The sequence below is a fragment of the Mus pahari genome, chromosome 15, assembly GCF_900095145.1.
Source record: "Mus pahari chromosome 15, PAHARI_EIJ_v1.1, whole genome shotgun sequence".
In the NCBI taxonomy this organism is placed as follows: Eukaryota; Metazoa; Chordata; class Mammalia; order Rodentia; family Muridae; genus Mus; species Mus pahari.
This window is the reverse complement of record NC_034604.1, coordinates 34,282,690-34,303,412: the sequence shown is the minus strand read 5'-3', so window position 1 is coordinate 34,303,412 and position 20,723 is coordinate 34,282,690. Positions and strand designations below refer to the sequence as shown.

At 43.0% G+C, this 20,723-nt stretch overlaps 1 protein-coding gene and 1 long non-coding RNA gene across 5 annotated transcripts in view; one reads left to right on the top strand and one right to left on the bottom strand.

Moving 5' to 3' along the window:
• LOC110333058 overlaps positions 1-3,780 on the top strand; it is a 59,625-nt gene extending 55,845 nt beyond the window's left edge. The window contains exon 3 of the long non-coding RNA XR_002381058.1: positions 2,815-3,780. This is a non-coding gene — a long non-coding RNA (uncharacterized LOC110333058). The remainder of the gene's footprint in view (positions 1-2,814) is intronic.
• Arhgap26 (Rho GTPase activating protein 26) overlaps positions 1-20,723 on the bottom strand; it is a 384,946-nt gene that overhangs the window by 134,167 nt on the left and 230,056 nt on the right. For all 4 annotated transcript variants that reach the window (XM_029546942.1, XM_021214449.2, XM_029546941.1 and 1 more), the window contains exons 14-17: positions 20,200-20,274; positions 6,325-6,412; positions 4,695-4,753; positions 3,114-3,219 (exon numbers count right to left, since the gene is read on the bottom strand). In XM_029546942.1, coding sequence (XP_029402802.1) covers positions 3,114-3,219; positions 4,695-4,753; positions 6,325-6,412; positions 20,200-20,274 — 328 coding nt within the window. The remainder of the gene's footprint in view (positions 1-3,113; positions 3,220-4,694; positions 4,754-6,324; positions 6,413-20,199; positions 20,275-20,723) is intronic.

Here is a 20,723-nt window from a genome sequence, read left to right as displayed (position 1 = left end):
CACACACACACACACACACACACACACACACACACACACACACACACACACACACACACCAGAAAACTGAGACACTTAAGGAAAGAGAACTACAGAGATCCAATGCTAGCTGGACATGACTTCCTTCATAGAAAAAATGTTTTGAGTGCTATTTTAAAATAAATCCATGTGCTTAAAGATCAATTTAATACCAAATCTGGAGAAATCGAGACAAGATTTTTAAAAGACCAATTTAATGGTATCAGTGGCATATTTTATATTTGAAGAGTCAATTTGCTTCTTCCATCATTAATATACTCCAAAATTCCAACTCATATTCCTTTTTAATACCATCTCCCTTTCCTCAGAACTCTTTCTGTACGGCCTCCCTTGCAGGCCAGTGGGTCTCAAAAGTCTGTTTGTGCCTTAGCTATCTGGAAAACAACCCAGAAATGTGGCAGCTGCTAGAAGGGTCTCAGTATGGACCAGCAGTGCCAGCATGAACAAGCATCTGCAGTGATTCCAAGCACACATGCAGGCAAGTGACTCCAGACTGCACACTGGATCCCAAGGCACAGATAGAAAACATCTAATTATCATAGTAGATCTAAGATGGATCAACACAAACATGCGCATGGCTGCCTGTAATTTTGATGTTCCCCCTGAGGTCTGGAACAGACCCAACCTCTCCCCTGACTGGGATACATCTTAGTAATAATTTTGCTTTAGAGGTCAGGAGTTTTAGCTTTTCCTTAAAAACCTCTGCTAATTCCCCAAATATATTTTTTCTTGATATTAAATATAAAATTCCTAGAAATTTTATATGAATATAAAACTTTATAAAATATAAAATAAACAGCTATAACACATATTATCTGACTTTGAACCACAAGGCTGAGATCTCCAGGCAGGGAGTAGGTAAGAAGAGAAGTAAACACTGGGTTTTCCAGCAGTCAGCCCTGAAACCAAAACTTAGGAAGGAAGCTGACCATTAAGCAAGTGGAGAGGGAACAATGGCCAAGGCCAGTCCTAGGCGAAGTCTGAACCTGAGAACACTGAAATTAAACAAAGCTCCTGCCCCAAGTTCAGTTTCCCTTACAGCTGGGCTCTAAAATAAGGCCAGCAGTGTAAGCAGAGCACAGCTCAACTATGGTCCAAGAACTCCCTGAGCGCTAACAAACACTCAGGGCCAGTTTACATCTGGAAGCAAGCTCTGTAGACCTTCACCTCAGCAGCTCTAACCCACAATGAAGTGCAGGAGCTAGATGACTAGTAGACATCTTGATGCTTAAATGAACAAGGTAATAATGGCAGAAGGCCAAGGAAACCATCACCACATAACACAAAGGGTTCCAGACATGGCATAAATAACCCCAAGGCAGGGGTCAGGGAAAGCAAGGCAAGAAGTCAACACCACAGAAACAACTTGCACATTCTCTAGTTGTATTAAGACTATAGACTGCTTTGTTTTATTGCTTTAGTTGTTTTCTTTTTGAAGGAATCTTAATCCTTGGGGCAATTTATACATGGGAAATTTTCAATTTTGGTTCTGATGGATCACCATTAACTTTTTTTTCCAACTAAGCTCATTCTGAATTTATTGCAATGAAAAGCAGCAGCCTTCAGCTAGTGTCCAGCCCTTCTCTCCCCCACCTGCTCTCAGCAGGCTTCACAGCCACTTGAAGACTCAGAGTCCATTGCCAGGCACAAGCACCCCTCACACACTTAGCAGAGAGTGCACCTGGAACCTCATGTTTCTGTGTGTGCCTCAAGTATGCAAAGTTCTGCATGTAATGGCAGAAACAAACTTTCTAGGTTAGCAAATGCTCAACTCTGGGTTGTGTGGGACAAGCACTAAGTTCATCTGAGAACATCAGGAGCTGCTTTCTGAGCCCATGCTCCCATTACATTAAGCAAACGTCATGGTGTTCTTGTGCCATTCTGGAGGCATTCTCCCCACAAACTTGCATGTCCTGGACCATGCTTCCTGATTACTTCTGAATATGCATGCAGTCCAGATATGGCATTTCACACACACACACACACACACACACACACACACACACACACACACACACACACAAAAGTCATCAATAATGGACAATTCCTTGATTCTGTTCACTTGTTTCTCACCAATGCACAAAACACCCTTGGTTCTTTATAACAGCCTTGTAAACCTTTCTGGTATATGTATGTGCGCCCCACAATGGAAGGTAATATCAAATGATTAACAGATGCAGGAAAACTAACCATAACAATCTCCTGGGGTGAGCATCGGCTTACCCCAAAGGTTTGGCTTGATGGCACGAGCAAACCACTGGTTAAGAGCAGATTTGCAGCACAGCAGCTCAGTAAGTATGGGACTTAATGAACTGAGTAAACTCTACATATTGACACCCTGCCACCACTATCTTTCTATAATGAAGAATACTCCATTTAAGAAAGGTCAGAACATAGCATACATGTAATGACTAACACAAACCAACTCAACAAGATTATTCAGAAACAGGTGAGGCAACAGTAAACACTAAAATTCAAAAGCATCACAACACTGTTAAAACTTCTAGCACAAAAGCTAGGCTGCTCAACACTTTGGGGATGTTGCAGGGCAAGAGGACATTTGCCAGAAATAAGTCCCCTGTTCTCTAGGCTTCTTCAAAGGCTTTAATAAGGCAAGTTTGCAAATCAATGGCCTTATAGATGAAGACAGTCTATTATCCACACTTGATGAACGAGGAACTGAAGAAGTGGTTTAAGAACAGACACCTCTGGAATCAGGGCACTCTTGCTCCAAATCCAAGTTCTGTAACCACACAACATATTGCTTTTCCTCAGACATCAAAAAAAAAACATTTTAACCCTGAAAACTTCACGGTAACCAGGGATAATGGCTGACATACTCTGGAATGGAGAGTCTCCCTGCAAGCTCTGGTGAGCTGCATTGTGGCCCTCGGCGGGCTCCTCGGCAAGGGATGCCTGACACTAGATGTGTTCTCTACAGTAACCACCGCACATACTTTTTTCCTGGGCCTCCAGCCTACCTGATGTAACAGTGGGAGAGACCCGCACTGACTTCCTGTGGCGGCCAGAACTCTCTTGGGTAAGGAAAGAGCAATAGTGGGGGAGGAACCTACTTGGCCAGGTGGTTCATGAGCAGCTGCAACATCTGCCGATTCTTCTCCGGGAGCCGATGGACAAGGCTATGGATCTCAGAGACTCGCGTCTCTTGGTTTTCCAGCTCTGGGAAGAAAAGGGGTAATGTTGTATTGGAGTCACAGCTAAGTTACTGGACAAGACCAAGGGGAACTAAAGCCCTGGCACTAACACAGGGAAGATGTTCTTGAGGACTTACCACCCTGTCTTGCGTGCATGCTTAGGACCAGCATGGCAGGCTCTAAAGGCCTTTCAGTGTGCTCTCTGTATCAGAGTTCATCCAGCTAATGACTGTGATGAAATGGAGCTGGTCTACCGCACACCCAGGGAAGGAACAAACACGGGAGCAGCTGGCTCCCTTGAGGGCCAACTTCATTTCAAGGAAAGAAGGAACTTTATGCACTTGTGAAGTGGTAAACAGATCTTATGTGAACATCACCAAGGTCTCATATTTCAAAATGATGTATCCAGATGCACATACACACACAGCACAATGCTTAAGTTGCCTGTAACACACCTTCAGAGTATGAAGAATGCAGTGGCAGAAAGAACATTTAGATCTTTCTGTCACTCTATAGCCTGCTACCTTTTGATTCAAACTGGGGAAGTGGCTTTGTTTCTATGGGAAATAAATTGCTAATACTCACCATATCTATTTATAGAACTGATGTGAAGTTTAATTAGAGAGTGGTTGACACGGGCTTGGAATTTCTCTTGAGAAAGAATTCACATACACACCACCTTCATTCCTAGCTTTCTCCCATGCCTTTCTATTCCTTGCTGGTGAGGACAAGATCAAGCATAAGGCTAGCGGAACATTAGGTACTATAAAACTAGGCCAGTAGTAGTTACCAGGGTAAACAAACCCTAAAGGCTAAAAGTATCCAGGGAGAGGCACAAGTTATGGGCATCGTAATACCAAGAGCAGCCCTGCCAGGTTTAAATCTGATAGAGAATCTAACTGCCCCATTACTGCTGGTCTGCCCCACGTAGACAGATTCCAATATACTTAGGGTAGCTTGAACCTAATCCCTATGTACTTCAATAGCAGTAATATGAACTAAGAACCTAGATGATATTGCCAAAGAACGATCAAAAGCTGTCAATGGATGACATGGTAGAAAAAGGATTGTGAAGTTACATAAAGGGTGCCATACTCAAGAAAGCACTTCCGCTGTTCAACTTAGGAGATGTCCAATGTCCAATTTGTTTTGTAGAATGTTACTTTAAGGATGGAAAGGAAAACCGATTACCAAAACTAGAAAGGCAAAATTGCCTTTCTGTCTCATCTCTCTTTCCTTCTCCTCCCCTCCCTTCCAGCCAAGAAAACTGGCTCTTAAGTTTTTCTCTTCTACTGTGAAATGGTAGCACTAGTAAGGTCCCTGGCGGTCTTGAGTCAATTTCATTTTTAGTCTGTGACAGAGTCTCATAAGCTTGTAGGCAGAAATTTCACATGTAGTCTGTGACTAGGCTAGGTAGTATTTATATTGGGATTCTGGGTGTTCCTCGAAATAGAAAAATCTATTCTTTTCTCCTTGACACTTCAACTAAAAGATGCTTACTTGCTGCTTTGATGAAACTTCTTTGAAACTGGTACATCATGAGTGGTCCTGGAAGCATTCTAGAATAAAAATATATAGACATAGACACGTCAGTTCCACAGTAAAATGATCCCTCTTGCTGAGCAGTACCCTGAATACTGCAAAACAGCATGGCACCTTTCAAACACTCAGGGCGCAGAGACACAACAGCAGGATGATGTAGCAGGGTGACTGAAGGCATGTGACATTTCACCTGAGACCCTCAGTTTCAGAGTTTCCTCACTACCACATCTTGTTATGTGCCCAAGGCTGAACTGGAACCCACTAACTTTCTTCCACTTCCCAGGTGCTGGGGTTACTGGCGTGTGCAAGGCTCTGCCCTCCTCTCTTTTTGAAGTGGATAGCTCCAGCTACATACACATCAGTCACAGGGCCCCGAGAGCTAATGGGCATCGAGAGCTAATGCAGAAGTGCAGGCCAAACCCACAGACCTCCTTTCAGTCTGTTAGTCATCCATGAACAAGAGCGCTTTAGGACATGTTGAGAAACAAGCATCTGCATATCTGCATGAGCTGCCTTTGGCCCTCATCTCTCTAGAAGCTTGTTGTTGAAATCAGAGCTTCTAGAAACACTATAAAAATGTTTACTGGCATTTTTGCTTCCAAGAAGATTATTGCTCCAAAGTATCAGTGGGCTACAGGACATTGTACCAGCAGGGTGTGAGCCTGACTAACTACAAGTGAGCTTTTCCTGATACTCCAGGTAAGAGTCCAACAGACTCTTCATCGTTTGGGGCTCAACTTCATTCTATCAGCTACCCTAGCTTCCCTAGCTCAACTCTCAGTCACCCCTCGCACTTCACCTTACTTGTTACAATGTCCCAAATAAAGTCTGCACTACCAACTCCTTTCTGTGACCTCCTGTGCTGCTCCACCACACTGAGGCCTCATTAAGGCTGTATAGAGGCTTAGTCCATGGGATTCTAGTTCTCCTCTGTTGGATACTATAAGCCATCCTCACCATAACCTCAGCACAGAACAACAGTGTTCCTACTAAGTGTAAGTTTCAGGGTCGTGTGTGTGTGTGTGTGTGTGTGTGTGTGTGTGTGTGTGTGTGTGTTTGTGTGGTGGGGGAAGTGGTAAGCAGAGAGCAAACAGTCCAAGTGAGGGACAGAGGGGACCAATGATAATGTATATAATAGTACAAGGTAATTATTTCCCTTCTCCTCCCCCCAAATGGCAGTTTCCAAATAGCAATTTTTCCACATCTACCCTCTCATTTTTAAGGACCAATATAAGCACGATTGTTTGGTATATGATCAAGTCTGCTCAATCCAGTGACCTATCAGTTCTTGTTTTTATAACATCATTCAGGGAAGGCCACAGTTTAGGGTATGACTAAGGCTAATCATCCTAATACATCTCATTAAGAGCAGAGCTTTCTAAATCACTCATGGCACCATAGTATAGTGACAGCCCATCAACCCTGGGCGATTTATGTTCAGCCTGACCCACTGAACTTAACGCTCCCACACAGAAACAGTTTCTACATATGAAACACCCTCCCAGCAGCTCTCTGGAGGCTGTAAATGGCTTTCTTCCTGACCACATGCTAACGAGGTGGCCTGCTGCTTACAAGTGGAAATCCCCACCTCAGGTAGGTCTTCAGAGCGCTAGTGACAGTCTTTATCTCCCATTCCGCACAGATATCAGTTTCTGTCTCAGAAGCTGCTTTGGGGTCTAAAATGGAGAAAAGACAATGAATAAAACCAAGCATGAAAAATGACAGTGGCAAATGTTCACACACATAAGCACTCAATCTCATCACTAAAAAAAGTGAAATATTCAAATTAAAAACTAAGATATTTATTTTGCCTAATGCATCAGAGAAACATTTAAACATCCAAAGATCTGTTGTTAGGAGAATATGGAGAAGGCACTCAGCTTATAAATTCCTAGAGGCAGCTGATACCAACTCGACAGACTGAAAGAGATTTGACAACATGGGTCATCAAGAGTCTGGAAACGCTTGGATCCTGCTAACTAGCAATTCCATTTCTCACCATTTTGCCTCAGAGAATAAAACAAAGCATGCATCAAGGTGCAGGCCAGGCATGGACAACACACTCTGCAGTGGGGAAAATGAAAGAGGCAGTCTAAATGTTTAATCAGAGGAGTGTGGCTAAGTGAATCACAGTATACCTCCCTGATGGAATATTACATGGCCATTTTATAAACTTAACATTGCATTAATACTGATAACATGACATGGAAAATGCTTGTATTATATAATGGTAAGTATAAAAACAAGATTCAAACATTTTTAAGACGAAAATAGCTAAAGGCAAACTGTTTCGAATTATAATAATGATTGTATTAAAGTGGTAAGAACTGTAGTTTTTATATTTTCTGAATTGTGTATGGTTTGATTCCATTATTTTTATAATATTTTTTCTCAATTGACTTAAGTACAATGAGTACCACCACACTCACACTGGCTCTGGATAACTTTTTCTTTGTCCTCTTCTTGCATGCAACTTTAGGCAAATGTATTTTAAGTAAACTCATTACTGACAGAGAAAATTCATATAGCTGTTCAGAGCAGCCCACAGACCCCTGAAAATAAAAGGCAGAGAAGATCAGCAGGATGAACAGCCTCATGGGCCATCAGGGACCACTGTCATGGGCAAGATGGGCCAGGCCACAGACAAACAGGACATGGAGACAGTAGAGCCTTTAGGTTTGTGGAGGCAAAGTCCACCCTTGCACAAGCAGCCTCGAAACTAAGTCATGCCCAGCCTGCCCAGCTCACATTCCCTTCCTGCTGTGCAAAGCACCCCATTCTTCACTGGGACCCCCTCTCTTATTACTCCAACTACAGTTGGGAAGTGAAGTCAGGACAGACAGCTCAAAAGCACAACTCAGGGTACCATGAACCAACTCAAGGATGGTTCAGGACTGGCCTTACTCAAGTTGTCACAAAGCTCATGACTTTTTTAGAGACAAGGCACCGATTGGTGTGCTTGATTCAAGAAGGTTATGTAAGTGTCAAGTGCTACCATTAAGAACCTCAGAGAAAGCCTCCAAAACAAAGCCAGAAAAGAGAGAGTGGTTCTGGATGACAGGCTCTACACATGAACCTCTACGGGCCTTTTGAGTCAAACAAGCCAGCCCCATACCTCTCATCTCTTGGAAAAATCCTTAAGTTCATAGTGGCTGGACTGGTTCGGATCTGAACCAGTGGCAAGGACAACAGAGAAGTGGTGTGCCTTTATTTGGTTGTCCCTAGTTCATATTCCCCTCCTTTTGAAAGAGTAAGAAAAGATACATGGTGGCTTAGATCTGGTTTTCCAGTTTGATATTTAAATGACATGTCAGGTAAATAGAGACTGAAACCGGACTAGCTCTTTCTCAATAGTTCCGAAGACTGAAAGCCAAGCAAGGGTTTCTGCCTACAGGGCTTAGTGCATCTCCACTGGGAAAGGAGATGAGTCACCAGGCATACTGTTCTGTCTGATGAGAAAGAACCCACGTTCATGCTCGTGAGATGAGGTCAAATACTTGTGAATGGCTTAAGGATTTAACCTGTAATTCTTAAGAAAGAACACACAATTGCAGCTGGCCCCTCCTATGCACGCTGTTCCACTGACATATATTTACAGATGAAGCAGAGATGGGTTTTAGCTCACAAACTTTGTAGCTCATAAAGGCAGAATGCTTGTGCATTGCTCACACGTGACCAAAGGCGATAAGACTTTCTTGACGCACAAACAAGGAAGAAGCATATTCATAGAATACATATTATGGCATATGTCCTTAAAGGTTTAAAAATGGTATTTTCTTAGTGTCCCAATCTCTGAGAAGTTAATTCTTTTCCTTCTCTGTCATCTGAAGCTTCCTGTTTTCGTCCTGCAGTCAGACACGGACACAGACTGCTGAAGCCCGGAGGCATCCAGGCGCTGTGACCTTCCCCCACTCGGTTCCCAAGGCGCATGAGCACTGCTGCCCTCCTTGGTTTCTGGATTCAAGACAAACGTTACTGTACATTTTTCTGAGGGACGATCCAACTCCCACCCCAGGAAGGAGAACGTGCAGGGACATCAGTGGCAGTTGGCAGGTCTGAGATGGTGAACTCTTCCATGAACCGCATTTAGCAAACTAATCATTAGCTTCCACTTTTGGGGGGCTCTGTAACCATAGGAATATTGCATAACATTACAGGGAGGAGAGTCAAATTACAGTCCGGCTGGAAGGCTTTTTATAGCGCTGATGAGGCAAGGCTCATAACTCGAACGTGTCCATTTTAATTCGTTTAATGTCCAAACTAAATTGAATACAACCACCCAAGTTACCCCATTTCCATAAAGACTGGCTTGTTTCTATACCTACCTATTTCCTTCCTTCCTTCTTTCCTCCCTCCCTCCCTCCTTCCCCCCCTCCCTCCCCCTCCCATCCATTGCTTAAGGAGATGTGGCATCTGGGCATCTCTATAGAACTCAGACCTTTCTCTGTACCCTGCCCTCCAACCACTTCAGAACTTAGTGAGATAAACATGCACTGAGAGAGTAGCACACTGGTGAAGAGGGCATGTGAGTGACACTGACTAGGAACTCTCTCCCACCAGCTACCACAGGAATCCAGAGAATCAGGGGACACAGAGCCAAAGGAAGCCGTGCTAACAGGAAGCTGACTTAGGTCACACGAAGCTAGTTTCTGAGCACCACCTGGTACTCCAAAAGTAAAAGAAGCTCAAAGTCACTACCCAAGCTTATATTTTTGCCAAAATGATCCACTGTACCATTGAGTCAGTTAAAAAGTTTCCTGTTGGGCTAGGTTCATTTATACACTTAATTTAAAAAAAAAAAAAATCAATGAAGGACTAGGAGGTGGATTAATGGTTAGAGTGCTTGAAATGTGAGCATAAAGACTTGAGTTCATATCTCCAGCACCTGCATATAAAGCTAGGCATGAAGGTGTGAGCCTGCCGTCTGCTTGGGAAGCAGAGACGAGCGGATCCTTAGAGTTCTCGGAACAGGCAGGTTATTGCGAGCTGCAAGCTCAGTAGAGAGACCCTGCCTCCAAAATAAAGTGTGAAGTGATAGAGAAAGACACCCAGCACCAGCTTCTGGTCTACCCACACACATGCAAGGCAAATACTCATACACACATACAGATACTCACAGCTTGAAGACAGGCACACACATGCACACACACCAACAAAAGAGAAGAAACTGAAAACACATGTATACAATGAACAGCAAATCTTTTACCATACAGACAACTTCTAATATCACTAAAGTGTCTGTGTGTGTGTGTGTGTGTGTGTGTGTGTGTGTGTGTGTGTGTGTATGTATATACATATATTCTAGTCTTCTTTTAGAAAACAAATGGCCCTGGGTTTGATCCTCCGTATCACAAAACCGAAATGGAAGCACACAACACATGCCATTTTCATAGAGCCTTCATTTGTCAATTCCCTAGAAAACCATCCCACACTCACACATGGACTTCTGAGTACTTTACTTTACATATACACTACACCATTCTTGACTCCACGTCCTCTTGTAAAGAAAATTTTAGTTGTACCTTTGTTACTACTGATAGACATGGACATAAACTCAATGTTTCTTTGCAGAGCTTCCTTGTAGAAATTATTCCTGAAAGTGGACTTTCTGTATCAAAAAATCTGTGAGCTTTAAGTTTCTGAAAATACTACTAAAGCTGCTCTCAGAGGTTTAAGGCTGAGTGAGTGAGTAATTCTCACACCCTCCAAACAGCATGCAGTCAGACTATGATCCTTACCAGTCAAAGAGGTTTGTTGGTTTGCTTGTTTTGTAGGTTATGTCAATGTTTTAATTTTCACTTTTGACAGGGAGAACAAATGCAGAACCCTCTTCTGCATGTGAGTGTTGAGTGAATATCACTGAGGCATACTTAACTCCTCTGCACATGTACAGTTCCACACTTTCTGAACTGTGTAAATATTCATGGAGCTCCCACCAAGAGCCAGGTGTTCCCACACCCCAGAACTCTGGATGGAATGCTCAGCCCTCTTCCACCACAGGCAACCCTGGCAACAGTTGCCCATAGCATCTCACTTCTGAAATCCAGCCACACTGTTACAAGTACAGTAGTTTAATCCTTTTATTATGGAGTCTTATTCAGAGTTCTGGGTGTGCCATAATTTGTTTATCCATTCTCCGGATGATGGACATCTGGGAGCTTTCCAGTTGTGGCTGCTATGACTAAAGCTACTACAAACATTTGCACAGAGGCTTTCTACGGGCTACATTTTTATCTCTTTGGTAAATGCTGCATCCACAAGCAGGCTAGGTCAAAACCTACAAGAACAGACCAATAATGAGAATGTTTTCCTTTAGATGAAATGGTCAATTGCCTTCCAAAAATGTCAGGGCCATTTGCATTCCCACTAACAGATGTGAGAGCGTGGGCCACCTCATGCCTCTTATCACAGGACACGTCAGTCAGCCACTTCAACTTCAGCTGTCCTACGAGTCACTGTCCTTTCACACACACAGTGGTGTGAGCCATCTTCACATGTGGTATTTTTTTTTCTTAGTTTATTTGCTTTAATCAACCATTCTCAATATTCTTTTGTCTATTTTAAAAATTGGGGTATTGTCTTAAGAATCAAGAGTTTTAAAATAAGTATAGCTACAAATCACTGATTATAAATACATTTGTATAAATACTTTCTTCAGGTCTATAACTTACCTTTGCTTTTTGAAAACAGGAATTTTTTTTCTCTACAGTACCATGGATTGACTTCCAGCCCTCATGCATGCCAGGCAAATGTATACCACTGAGTTACATCTCCTGTCTTTCTAGTATTTTTTTGATCTTAAAACAGAGTCATACCAAGTGGCCCAAGCTAGCCTTGACTTGTCATTTTCCTGCTTCAGCCTTCCAAATAGCTGGGGTTTAGAGGCTGTACCAGTAGGTCCATCATGAGTAATATCTTTTTTAGAGAGAAATTTATATTTAATGTAGTTCAACTTAATATATTTTCCTAATAGTTCTTTCTTGTGCTCTAGTTAAGAAAGCTCCTTAAAAACAAGGTCACAGAGACTTTTCTTCTGTGTTTGCCATTCAGAGGGTCTACAGTATCTGCTCTTAGGATACATTTCAAGATACTTTTCACATAGGGTATCAGAAGAGAGCCCATTTCATCCTTCCTCATATGGATGCTAAATTGTACCACAGTACTTGCTTAAAAGACTCTGTTCTCCATTCAGTTATCCAGACTCCTTCATCCAAGATCCAAGCATGTGCTGGTTCTGATTCTGGGATCTTGTGTCTATTGCACCGATACACATATCTACCCTTCCAAAATACCACCCAGTCTTACGCTAGACATGACTCCTGTTTTGTTGGCTATAAACTGCAAACTATCAACTCTTCTTGAGCTTGTATGTTCTCCATCTCCATAACAACTTAGAGGAAAACAGTTGCTACCTGTATACTACCCTCCTTGTGTATCAGACTTCACTTACCCCATAGGTCATTCCCCCCCCCCCGATGCTAGATTTAATATTTGGCAACTTGAGAAGCAAAGTTGATTACTCTGTTTTCTGACTATAAAAATCACAAAACTTAAAAAATTTAGCAATTTCCTATATGTCACGTCTAAGAATCCAAAACACCTACAACCACTTGTGTTTTGGGACTGAAAAGCTCTGACTGTCTGGGATTCTTACTAATTCTTGCAGTATCCTTATAGGCAGGGTGGTGACGGGTGCCAGAGCGGGGGGAAGGGAAGCCTCCATCTGTGATCTCCCTTCTCTGGGAACTCAGGATCATGGCACACCACCCTCTGCCTAGCTCAGTTCCCTACTTGCCCTTGGATACAGTCTTCAGTCTGGGTTGTTTCCACTCATTACGGTGTAAGCTTCAGGTCTCAGAAGGCATTGTGAAGAATTACCTGGTCCTTGTGGTACTCTTCATAAAGAAGTCCTTGATTGCTTTTATATATGACAATGTGTGAAAGTGTGTGGGAAATGAGGGCACAGAAGAAAGGAATGCAGACCTTCAAGGTTCCAGAGGGACAGGGCAGGCTAGTTCATGGCTGGAGACAGGAGTGGAAGAAGAGTGTCTGTAATCTGGTGATTTAAAGCAGTGCTCTTTATCACCTCCTTTGTGCTCGCTGTAATTCTAACATGGAGGGACGAGGACAGCATGGGAGGAGAAAACCAGCAATGCTGAACTTGTATTTCTTTGCCATCATAGTTAAACATTAATAAAGACACAGAGAAGAAAGGGACACAAGGCTTCAATGGCACAGCAAAGAAGCCTCATAGAGGCCCAGAGATAGGCTTTGAGAGCACCATGTGGTAGGTGCCGGCCTCCAGCATAGCATGCCATCCTAGGAGGGAAGTCAGGCCCCACTCCTTCCCTGCACTGCTGGAAGGGAGGCTGCTTTCCACAGGCCTATCACAGTCCTGAGAAGAGAACCTAGACACTGAGATAGGGCTGGGCAGCAGTGATGCAAGAACACCTTTATAGCACGAGGAGTGAATTCCAAAGGGGAAGTCAGCAGATGTGGTAGTAATACCTGTAATCCCAGCATTCCAGAGGTGGAGGCCAAGTGATCAGGGCTTCAAGGACATCTTTAGCTTGGCAAACTATATACCTATAATGTTTGCCTGTGTGTGTGTGTGTGTGTGTGTGTGTGTGTGTGTGTGTGTGTGTGTGTGCGTGTGTGTATACATGTATGTACATGTGTGTACTAATGCATGTATGTCTGATATCAACCTAGCTATATAAGAGAGCCCAAAACAAAACAGAACAAATACAAAAAAAAGAGGCAGGAGGTAGTCTTCAAAGAATCAGCAAAGAAACAAGAAAAGAACGGCAGGCTTTGGGGTTCACACTTACATACTCCAGTTCCTCCAAGATCTTAAGCAGAGTGGGGCCAGGAGGAATTATTCAGGACTACAGAGCCATACGAGATACAAGATTTATGACTGACTAGGATTTGGCTGGCATCGCGTACAACAGCCCTTCAATGCCATAGAAGAGAGCGACTCTGAAACAGGACTCGGGGAACTGATGCGGACCAAGGAGGATCTATTCAGAGTGAAGTCAACAGCAAAGAGGCTTAAGCTTCCTGTGGAAGCCCTTGCAAGTCTGTTGGTATAGACTAAAGGGAGCCAAGCACTGAAAGCATCTATTCTGTAATATAAAAGGAATTCACTAAAGAAAAGGTGGGCACCACGAAATGAGCTGACGGAGAGGCGAATTAACTGGAAAAGGCGACGGCCGGCAGAGCAAACCGAAGCCCAGTGCGCCATTAGAGATCCTTAGACTTTGGTTAACTCCTGTTGTATCCTTGTCAGTGAGCGACATGGACTCCGGGGGCAAGCCTGATAACTTTCTGAGGACACCAAGAATAAGAGGAACAGAAAAAAATCCCAAGGAAAGGACTCGTGTCAGGTTTACAGAACAACAAAGTGAAACGGGAATTGTTCTTTAGAAAATCTACCTCCAAAAGCTCCCTCAAGGACCCAGTCACTGTTAAAAGTGTTCACAGGTGATACTTAAAGTAGTTGAGAGTGGAAAGGTTTCTCCTTCTGCAGTCATCAGTCAACAGTATATATATATATATATGTATGTATGTATATGTATGTATGTATGTATGTATGTATGTATATGTATGTATGTATGTATATGTATGTATGTATGTATGTATGTATGTATTTGAGGAAAAGGAGGGTTTACACTTTGTGTGAATATAATCAAAAGGACTTTAAACATTTTTTACATTCATTCATAAATTCACTCATTTCTTTTGGGAAGTGTATGCATGTGTGCATGAGTGTGTATGTGTGTGTGTGTGTGCACGTGAGTGTTGTTGAACATGTAGAGAGTTCAGAAGACAACTTGTGGGAGTTGATCCTTTCTTCCCACCACACATGCTCAGGGGATCGATTTCAGGTCATCAGACTTGGCAACCAATACCTTTACTTGCTGAGCTGTATTGCCAGGCCACAGATGGGCTTTAAGAAAGGCAAAATGTTTTTATAATCTTGGAATGAGGAGAGTCTCTTAACATATAATTCTCATCATGAATAAGGAATGAGAGATTGGCTTCATACAAATTTAAAATGGTCAAAAGGAAAAGGGGAAACAAAAAGCTTAGGATGTGAAAACTTAGATGAAAATGGTGCTAATACAGCTTCCAAATGTAAAACTTATGTCAAACAATTAAAACAGAAAAATAATGCTAAGAATAAAATCAGGCAAAAAGAAAAAAGAAAAAGAAAAGACTCTACTTCTATCAGCAACAATAAACACGTTCAAAATATCCAAAATATCCAACTTAATCCAAAACCAAAGAATGCAAGGTTAACTCAGAGGGAAATACATCTTTCACATAAAAGCAAGTCCCACAGAGCACAGCTGTCTCCGCTTGCTAACAGTGGGCATGGCAACAGTGGGTGGAGAGGCTGAAGGCAGACACAGAGCCTAACCCAGCAACTCAACATTTTAAGGTAGACTGCAAGGACAGGACCTAGGAGCATTTCTTAGCATGTGCAGGTTCTGACTCAGCAACGCTCATCCATCTTCTCATCTCATGCTCCTGGTTCTATGTGGGCCAGGCTATTAGATGGAGCAGAAGATGGAAGAGCGAGCCATTGAAACCATTTGTCTACAGTGAAAAGAATCAGCAGTGTGTCTACTTCCAAAGCGCACATTGGCCTCTGCTCCCTTGCCTCTCAGGACTCCCATCTGAACTACACAAGGGCAGGAGGCTGATTCAGGAGCACCGGTGCATCAACAAGGAGTATACCTGCAAGAGCAACGCCACAATGTCTTTTACCATGGGAAAAGACACTGCAGTGTTATGTGAATACAGCCTGTTAGAAAGCCTAGAGCATGCATGTCCTGTGTTGTAACCATATTACACAGTATACTATGCTTATTCATTTACTACATGCTAGTATATATGGTTTAAAGGGGGCTATGAATTGAAGATCTCATATACAACAAAGCAGTCAATAAAGGTTGTCTCTACTCTAAAGGACTCTTATTTTCTTCTTTATGATTTTTGTGTTTTTGAGAAATTTCACCAATGACTACTCATAATTTTTAAAAAAAGGAAATTAAATTATTTAAAATAGCCAGGCGTGGTGGCACACGCCTTTAATCCCAGTACTTGGGAGGCAGAGGCAGGTGCATTTCTGAGTTCGAGGCCAGCCTGGTCTATAGAGTGAGTTCCAGGACAGTCAGGGCTATACAGAGAAACCCTGTCTCGAAAAACCAAAAATAAAATAAAATAAAATAAATAAAGTATTTAAAATAATTAGAAGGGGGTAGAGGTCGGCAAGATGGCTCAGTGTATTGTACTTGCCTGTCAGCCTGACAACTTGAGTTCCTACCTGGACAAACAGAACAGAAAAAACTTAAACCCACATGTTGTCCCCTTTCTTCCCTATACACATATACAAGTATGTGGGCACATGTGCACTCACAGACACACAGACACACACAATATAGCTTAATTTTAAAAATACACAGATACGGAAAGAAAAGAAACAGACATGTAATGAGTAAGAATGTAGCTGGGGTGTGTGTAAGGGGAGAAAGTGAGAGTGTTTGTATATGTGGTGTTTGGAAAAAAATTGTAAACATTTATCTTCACTTAATAGTATGGGGAACCAGGATAGTACATATATTCTGTTTCAGAAAGTCTGGAAGTCTTTCTGAGTCTTTTTTACTACTCAAAGACTATTAATCTCTGTTGCTAGGAAGTAAACAGGGTGGTTCTTGGCAGGACACCAGCATGAAGTGCAAGGGACCCTACAGAGGCTATGGGGAATTCTAATAAGTTTTCTTAAGGAACTCTGATCAGTAAAACAAAGATATTCTCAACACGTTGGCTCTCGCTCCCCATCCCTCCTACCGTCTGCAGTGAAGCAAGAATACAAGAAATGGACCAGTGATTGAAGTTAGTGTCTGGTTTTAATCCCAAGCCATGTGTGCACACAATAGCAGAGCACACAAATCCAGATAGGGACGCACAGGAACAAGTGAAAGCAGTGTTGAATCTGCACGTAGCTCGGTACCAAGAGGGTAGAACAGACGGGAGTATGTGCTTCACTCTGAGCCCTGGAGGGTTTGTGGTCTACAGCAGATTATATTCTATACCATTGACTAGGCCAGACCAGCAGTGGTACCAAGAATTGATGAGGATGCTATAGTAACATACTCAAAGGAGGGAAGGGAGGCGGACCTAGTGCACTGGCCTGACAACTGCGAGAGTACTAGATTCCCTTGACTGATTGAGAGACTCACAGGCCGAATTCTTGGCATTAGGTTCGACCTTACACTGTAGTCAGCTCTACCCCAGAGGATCATTTATATTCCAGTCTATCTGGAATGTCCTCCTGGCAGAGGAGCTGACCTTGTGACTGTCAGCCGCTAGTTGTTACTCTTTCATGACATTCTTCAGATAGTCATGACTGCTTTCCTCTATATCTAAGATGACTAAGGAAGAGAGCAAGTGCAGTTCCTTCTTGGGAGGCTACGGAGAACAGTTATTAGAACTGCTGCCTTTCAGAACATCTCCTTTGTCCAAAGTGGATCACCCTAGACACATAGTCTTTTCTGCATTTCTTTTCAATAGCCTCACATTGTCATCTTTGAATTCTATTTGAAGCTTCATCGTGGTGCTCTCTCTACACAAACTACTGGCTGCTAAGTCACAGCTCTTTGGTCTAGCCCTGGATGAGCTATTCTCTGCCTCACCTTTTGCCATCTTCCAGGGCCCACCCATGACCACATACGTGTGCACATGCATTAGGTATGCTGCTCACCTAATGCTTGAATCTAATCTTGCTACTGCTGTGCCAGGGACACTTCATTAACACAACAGTCAATACTTCAGGAAAGTATTCCTCCCTTTTCTCATCAATAATCCTGCTCTATCCATAAACTTCCACGGACCAGCCTTCTCCCTACTCTCAGGCCCAGTCATAAGCATGAGCTCCAGGCCATACACATCCATCTGTTGAGGATAATGTGATTGGCTCCAAATTGAAAAGTTTATCATGTGACTTGCCCACGCTGGCCAATCAAAGTCCTCCCTGTGGCCTACTGCCAAAAGTGTCACCCAAAAGACACTCTTCTGAGTGACGCAAGCTCCAAAGACTGCAGTGACTGGATCTATCTGGGACACTCCCAGAGAGAACAAAGCCAAAGGCAAGGCCAGCAAAGGACACAGATGATGAGAAACTAGAAGGAAGAAGGGAAGGGAAAGGGCTCAGGGTAAGGATGGCAGGGAGGTTCTGGACCCTGCATGCAGCTGTCTCTTTGGATGAACCTGCCACATAAGCAAGTGCCTCTTATTGTGTGAACTATTCTAAATCCTGTTCCTGGCTCTTTTCACGATGCATGTACCTCTACCACTTAGAACTTTTAAGAGTGTGTTATTTCCTTTGTGGAGAAGAAAAGCTCCTAAGCTTTTTAGCACAGTGCTTGGGTTTGTCAGCAGAAAAGGCCACCTTAGCCTCTCAGTACTAACTGTCCTCTTTCAGCCACAAGCCACTATTAAAGAATATTAAAGAATAAGCTCACAGCATCAACAGCCTCTGCCTTTAACCTGCAGCCTGCAGCCTGCCTCTGCCCATGCTATGCTCATATTTGCTCAATCTGACTTCTTCTTTCTCCTTCACTATTCCAGCTCCAGATGCAGGTCATAGTAAGTGCTAACACCACATTTAGATAACAGCTTTAAGGTGTATGCATACCTCACCCCTACCAGGACTCTGCAGAATGGCGAGAGAGTTCTTTCTAAAATTCAGTATTGCTATCATCTAGTAATCCATTCCAGATCCTACACAGAAATGAAAGACTGAAGGCTGACATCTGCTAAGTTCTTACTTCTTTCTTATGTTAAAATTTCTCAAAATTAAGTCACATTAACATATGGCCCAACAACAGAACCCTTGGGTACTTATTCTATGAGAATAAACATATGCTCACATAAAAATTCTCTCCAAATATCTAAAGCCTGAAATGGAAACAACCCAAAGTGCTGCAGCGGGTGAATGGCTAAACTGTGGTATGCCCATACAATAGAATACATCTTAGCAGGTCAAAAGAAATTAATGAGCAATGATACATACAAGTTAATCAAATCTAGAAATAATTAAGTGCACTAAAAAAAGATACTCAACCCTCAAATCTTACACAATCTATTATTCCATTTATATAACAAATGATTTCAAAGTGACAAAATTAAAAGAAAAAAAATAATAAACTCCTGGTCACCAGAGTTAGGGATTGTGTGTGAGGAGGTAAGGCGGGGAGTAGTCATAAAAAGGAAACCAAGGCCATTATGAGAGTTGAAACTCTCTCATTTGGGCTGTATCAATCCCAGTATCTTCTTGTGGTACTGAAACACATCCTGGTAAGAAGCAATAATCGGAGGAATCTGAGTAAAGGGTACAAAAAGATCCATCCACATTGTTTCTCACAATTATTTCAAAAATTTAAAAATAATAAAACTGCATCCCGCATTGGAACTGAAGAGCGGGAAGTGAGTGTTGATTGAGCCTCTCGTGCACCAGGATTCCCGAGAGGGGCTCTGAGTGTAACTCATGACACCAAGGAGTCTTGACTGCAGAGTGAGTAGTTCATTCTGGCCCATATAAAGGAAAAGACTTCTGTACATACAAAAGCTATTTTCAGAAGCTGGAGTGACAAAGAAGTGACAAACACAGGAGAAAGGCCCTCGCCTGAAATGCCACGTTAGAGCCAGACTGAGTTAATCTTCCCAAGTACCAGGCTACGGCTTTTGCGGACATGGACAACAGCCACTGATCTATGAAACTTGATCTGTTTGCCATTTAGATCCATGTGACTCACTGAAGCTGGCTGCATGGCTAAAAATACAGGGTATCTGCGGCCTAGGCAACTTTGGCTCGTGGATTTGGATTCAAACAGTGCACATTTGGAGGCAGTGGCTTTGCTATTCATACACCAGCTGGGGGACAGAGGAGGCTATCCTGATCAAGTGATGGCTTGAAATCCAGAAGCAAGAGGGATCTTGAGTTTGATCTGCATATATACATTTTATCTGAAGGTTACATGACACTCTGGGTATCAGGAATGTGAGACGCTGAGGTCCTCACAGGCTAGAGAGTCGCCCTTTTGGGGGCATGAGGTGTGTCCTACTGAATACCTGCCTCAGAAGAAAGAGGACAGGGTCATGAGCTACTAACAACAGAGCAGGGTGTGGCTGGGATTTGAGTGGGCAAGCAGCATTTGGACTGGAGTGCTGGGTCTGAAGACTGTGCGGTGCTTGGTCCCACCATTTCATTTCAATCTTACAAAGGCCCACTCAGAGCCTCTCCTGGTCCTGCCCACAGCCACAACTAGCTAGCAGGGCAGGTTGCTGGCCATTCCCATACCCTAATTCCTAACCCAGAGACTACCTAGAAACCAGGAAAGCTCAGAGGAAGCTACCCAAGGGACATGCCTGACAAAGCCACTGCTGAACTCACCCATCAGGACACTCAGCAACTTTTGCACCCTGGAGTTGACCCCCACGATTCGGTAGAGTCCCTGCTCATTGATCCCTGAGAAGAGGAAAGAGGATGGTTTAATTAGATGAGCATCAGAACACGATCAGGCCAACCAGAACAAATGCTCTTCTGTTTTTCCTTCATTTTCTCTCTCATCCTAAAAGCTGCTGTAATTAAAGTTCCCTGCCACTCAGCTCAGCTCTTAGCAAAGGAGTGGGATTTGGCACTGCTGCCCGAGGATTCACGGATGTGCCGCACACTCCAGCCCTCGCCTTAGCTGGGTCGCTGGCAGGAAAGAAACTTCCCTCCTCTCTTGCCAAAGGCAGCAGATGAAGATTTTTAAAGATGCAAAATAGATTATTTTAAAGATGTAGTATTTAACCAATTCTTACATTCAAAACTTCAAAGTGTCATGACTTAAAAAAATCAATCACAGAAGAAGATAAATAACTTTCCATCTATTTTTACACACAGCATAAAAAGTACTGGAGGGTAAGGACGTT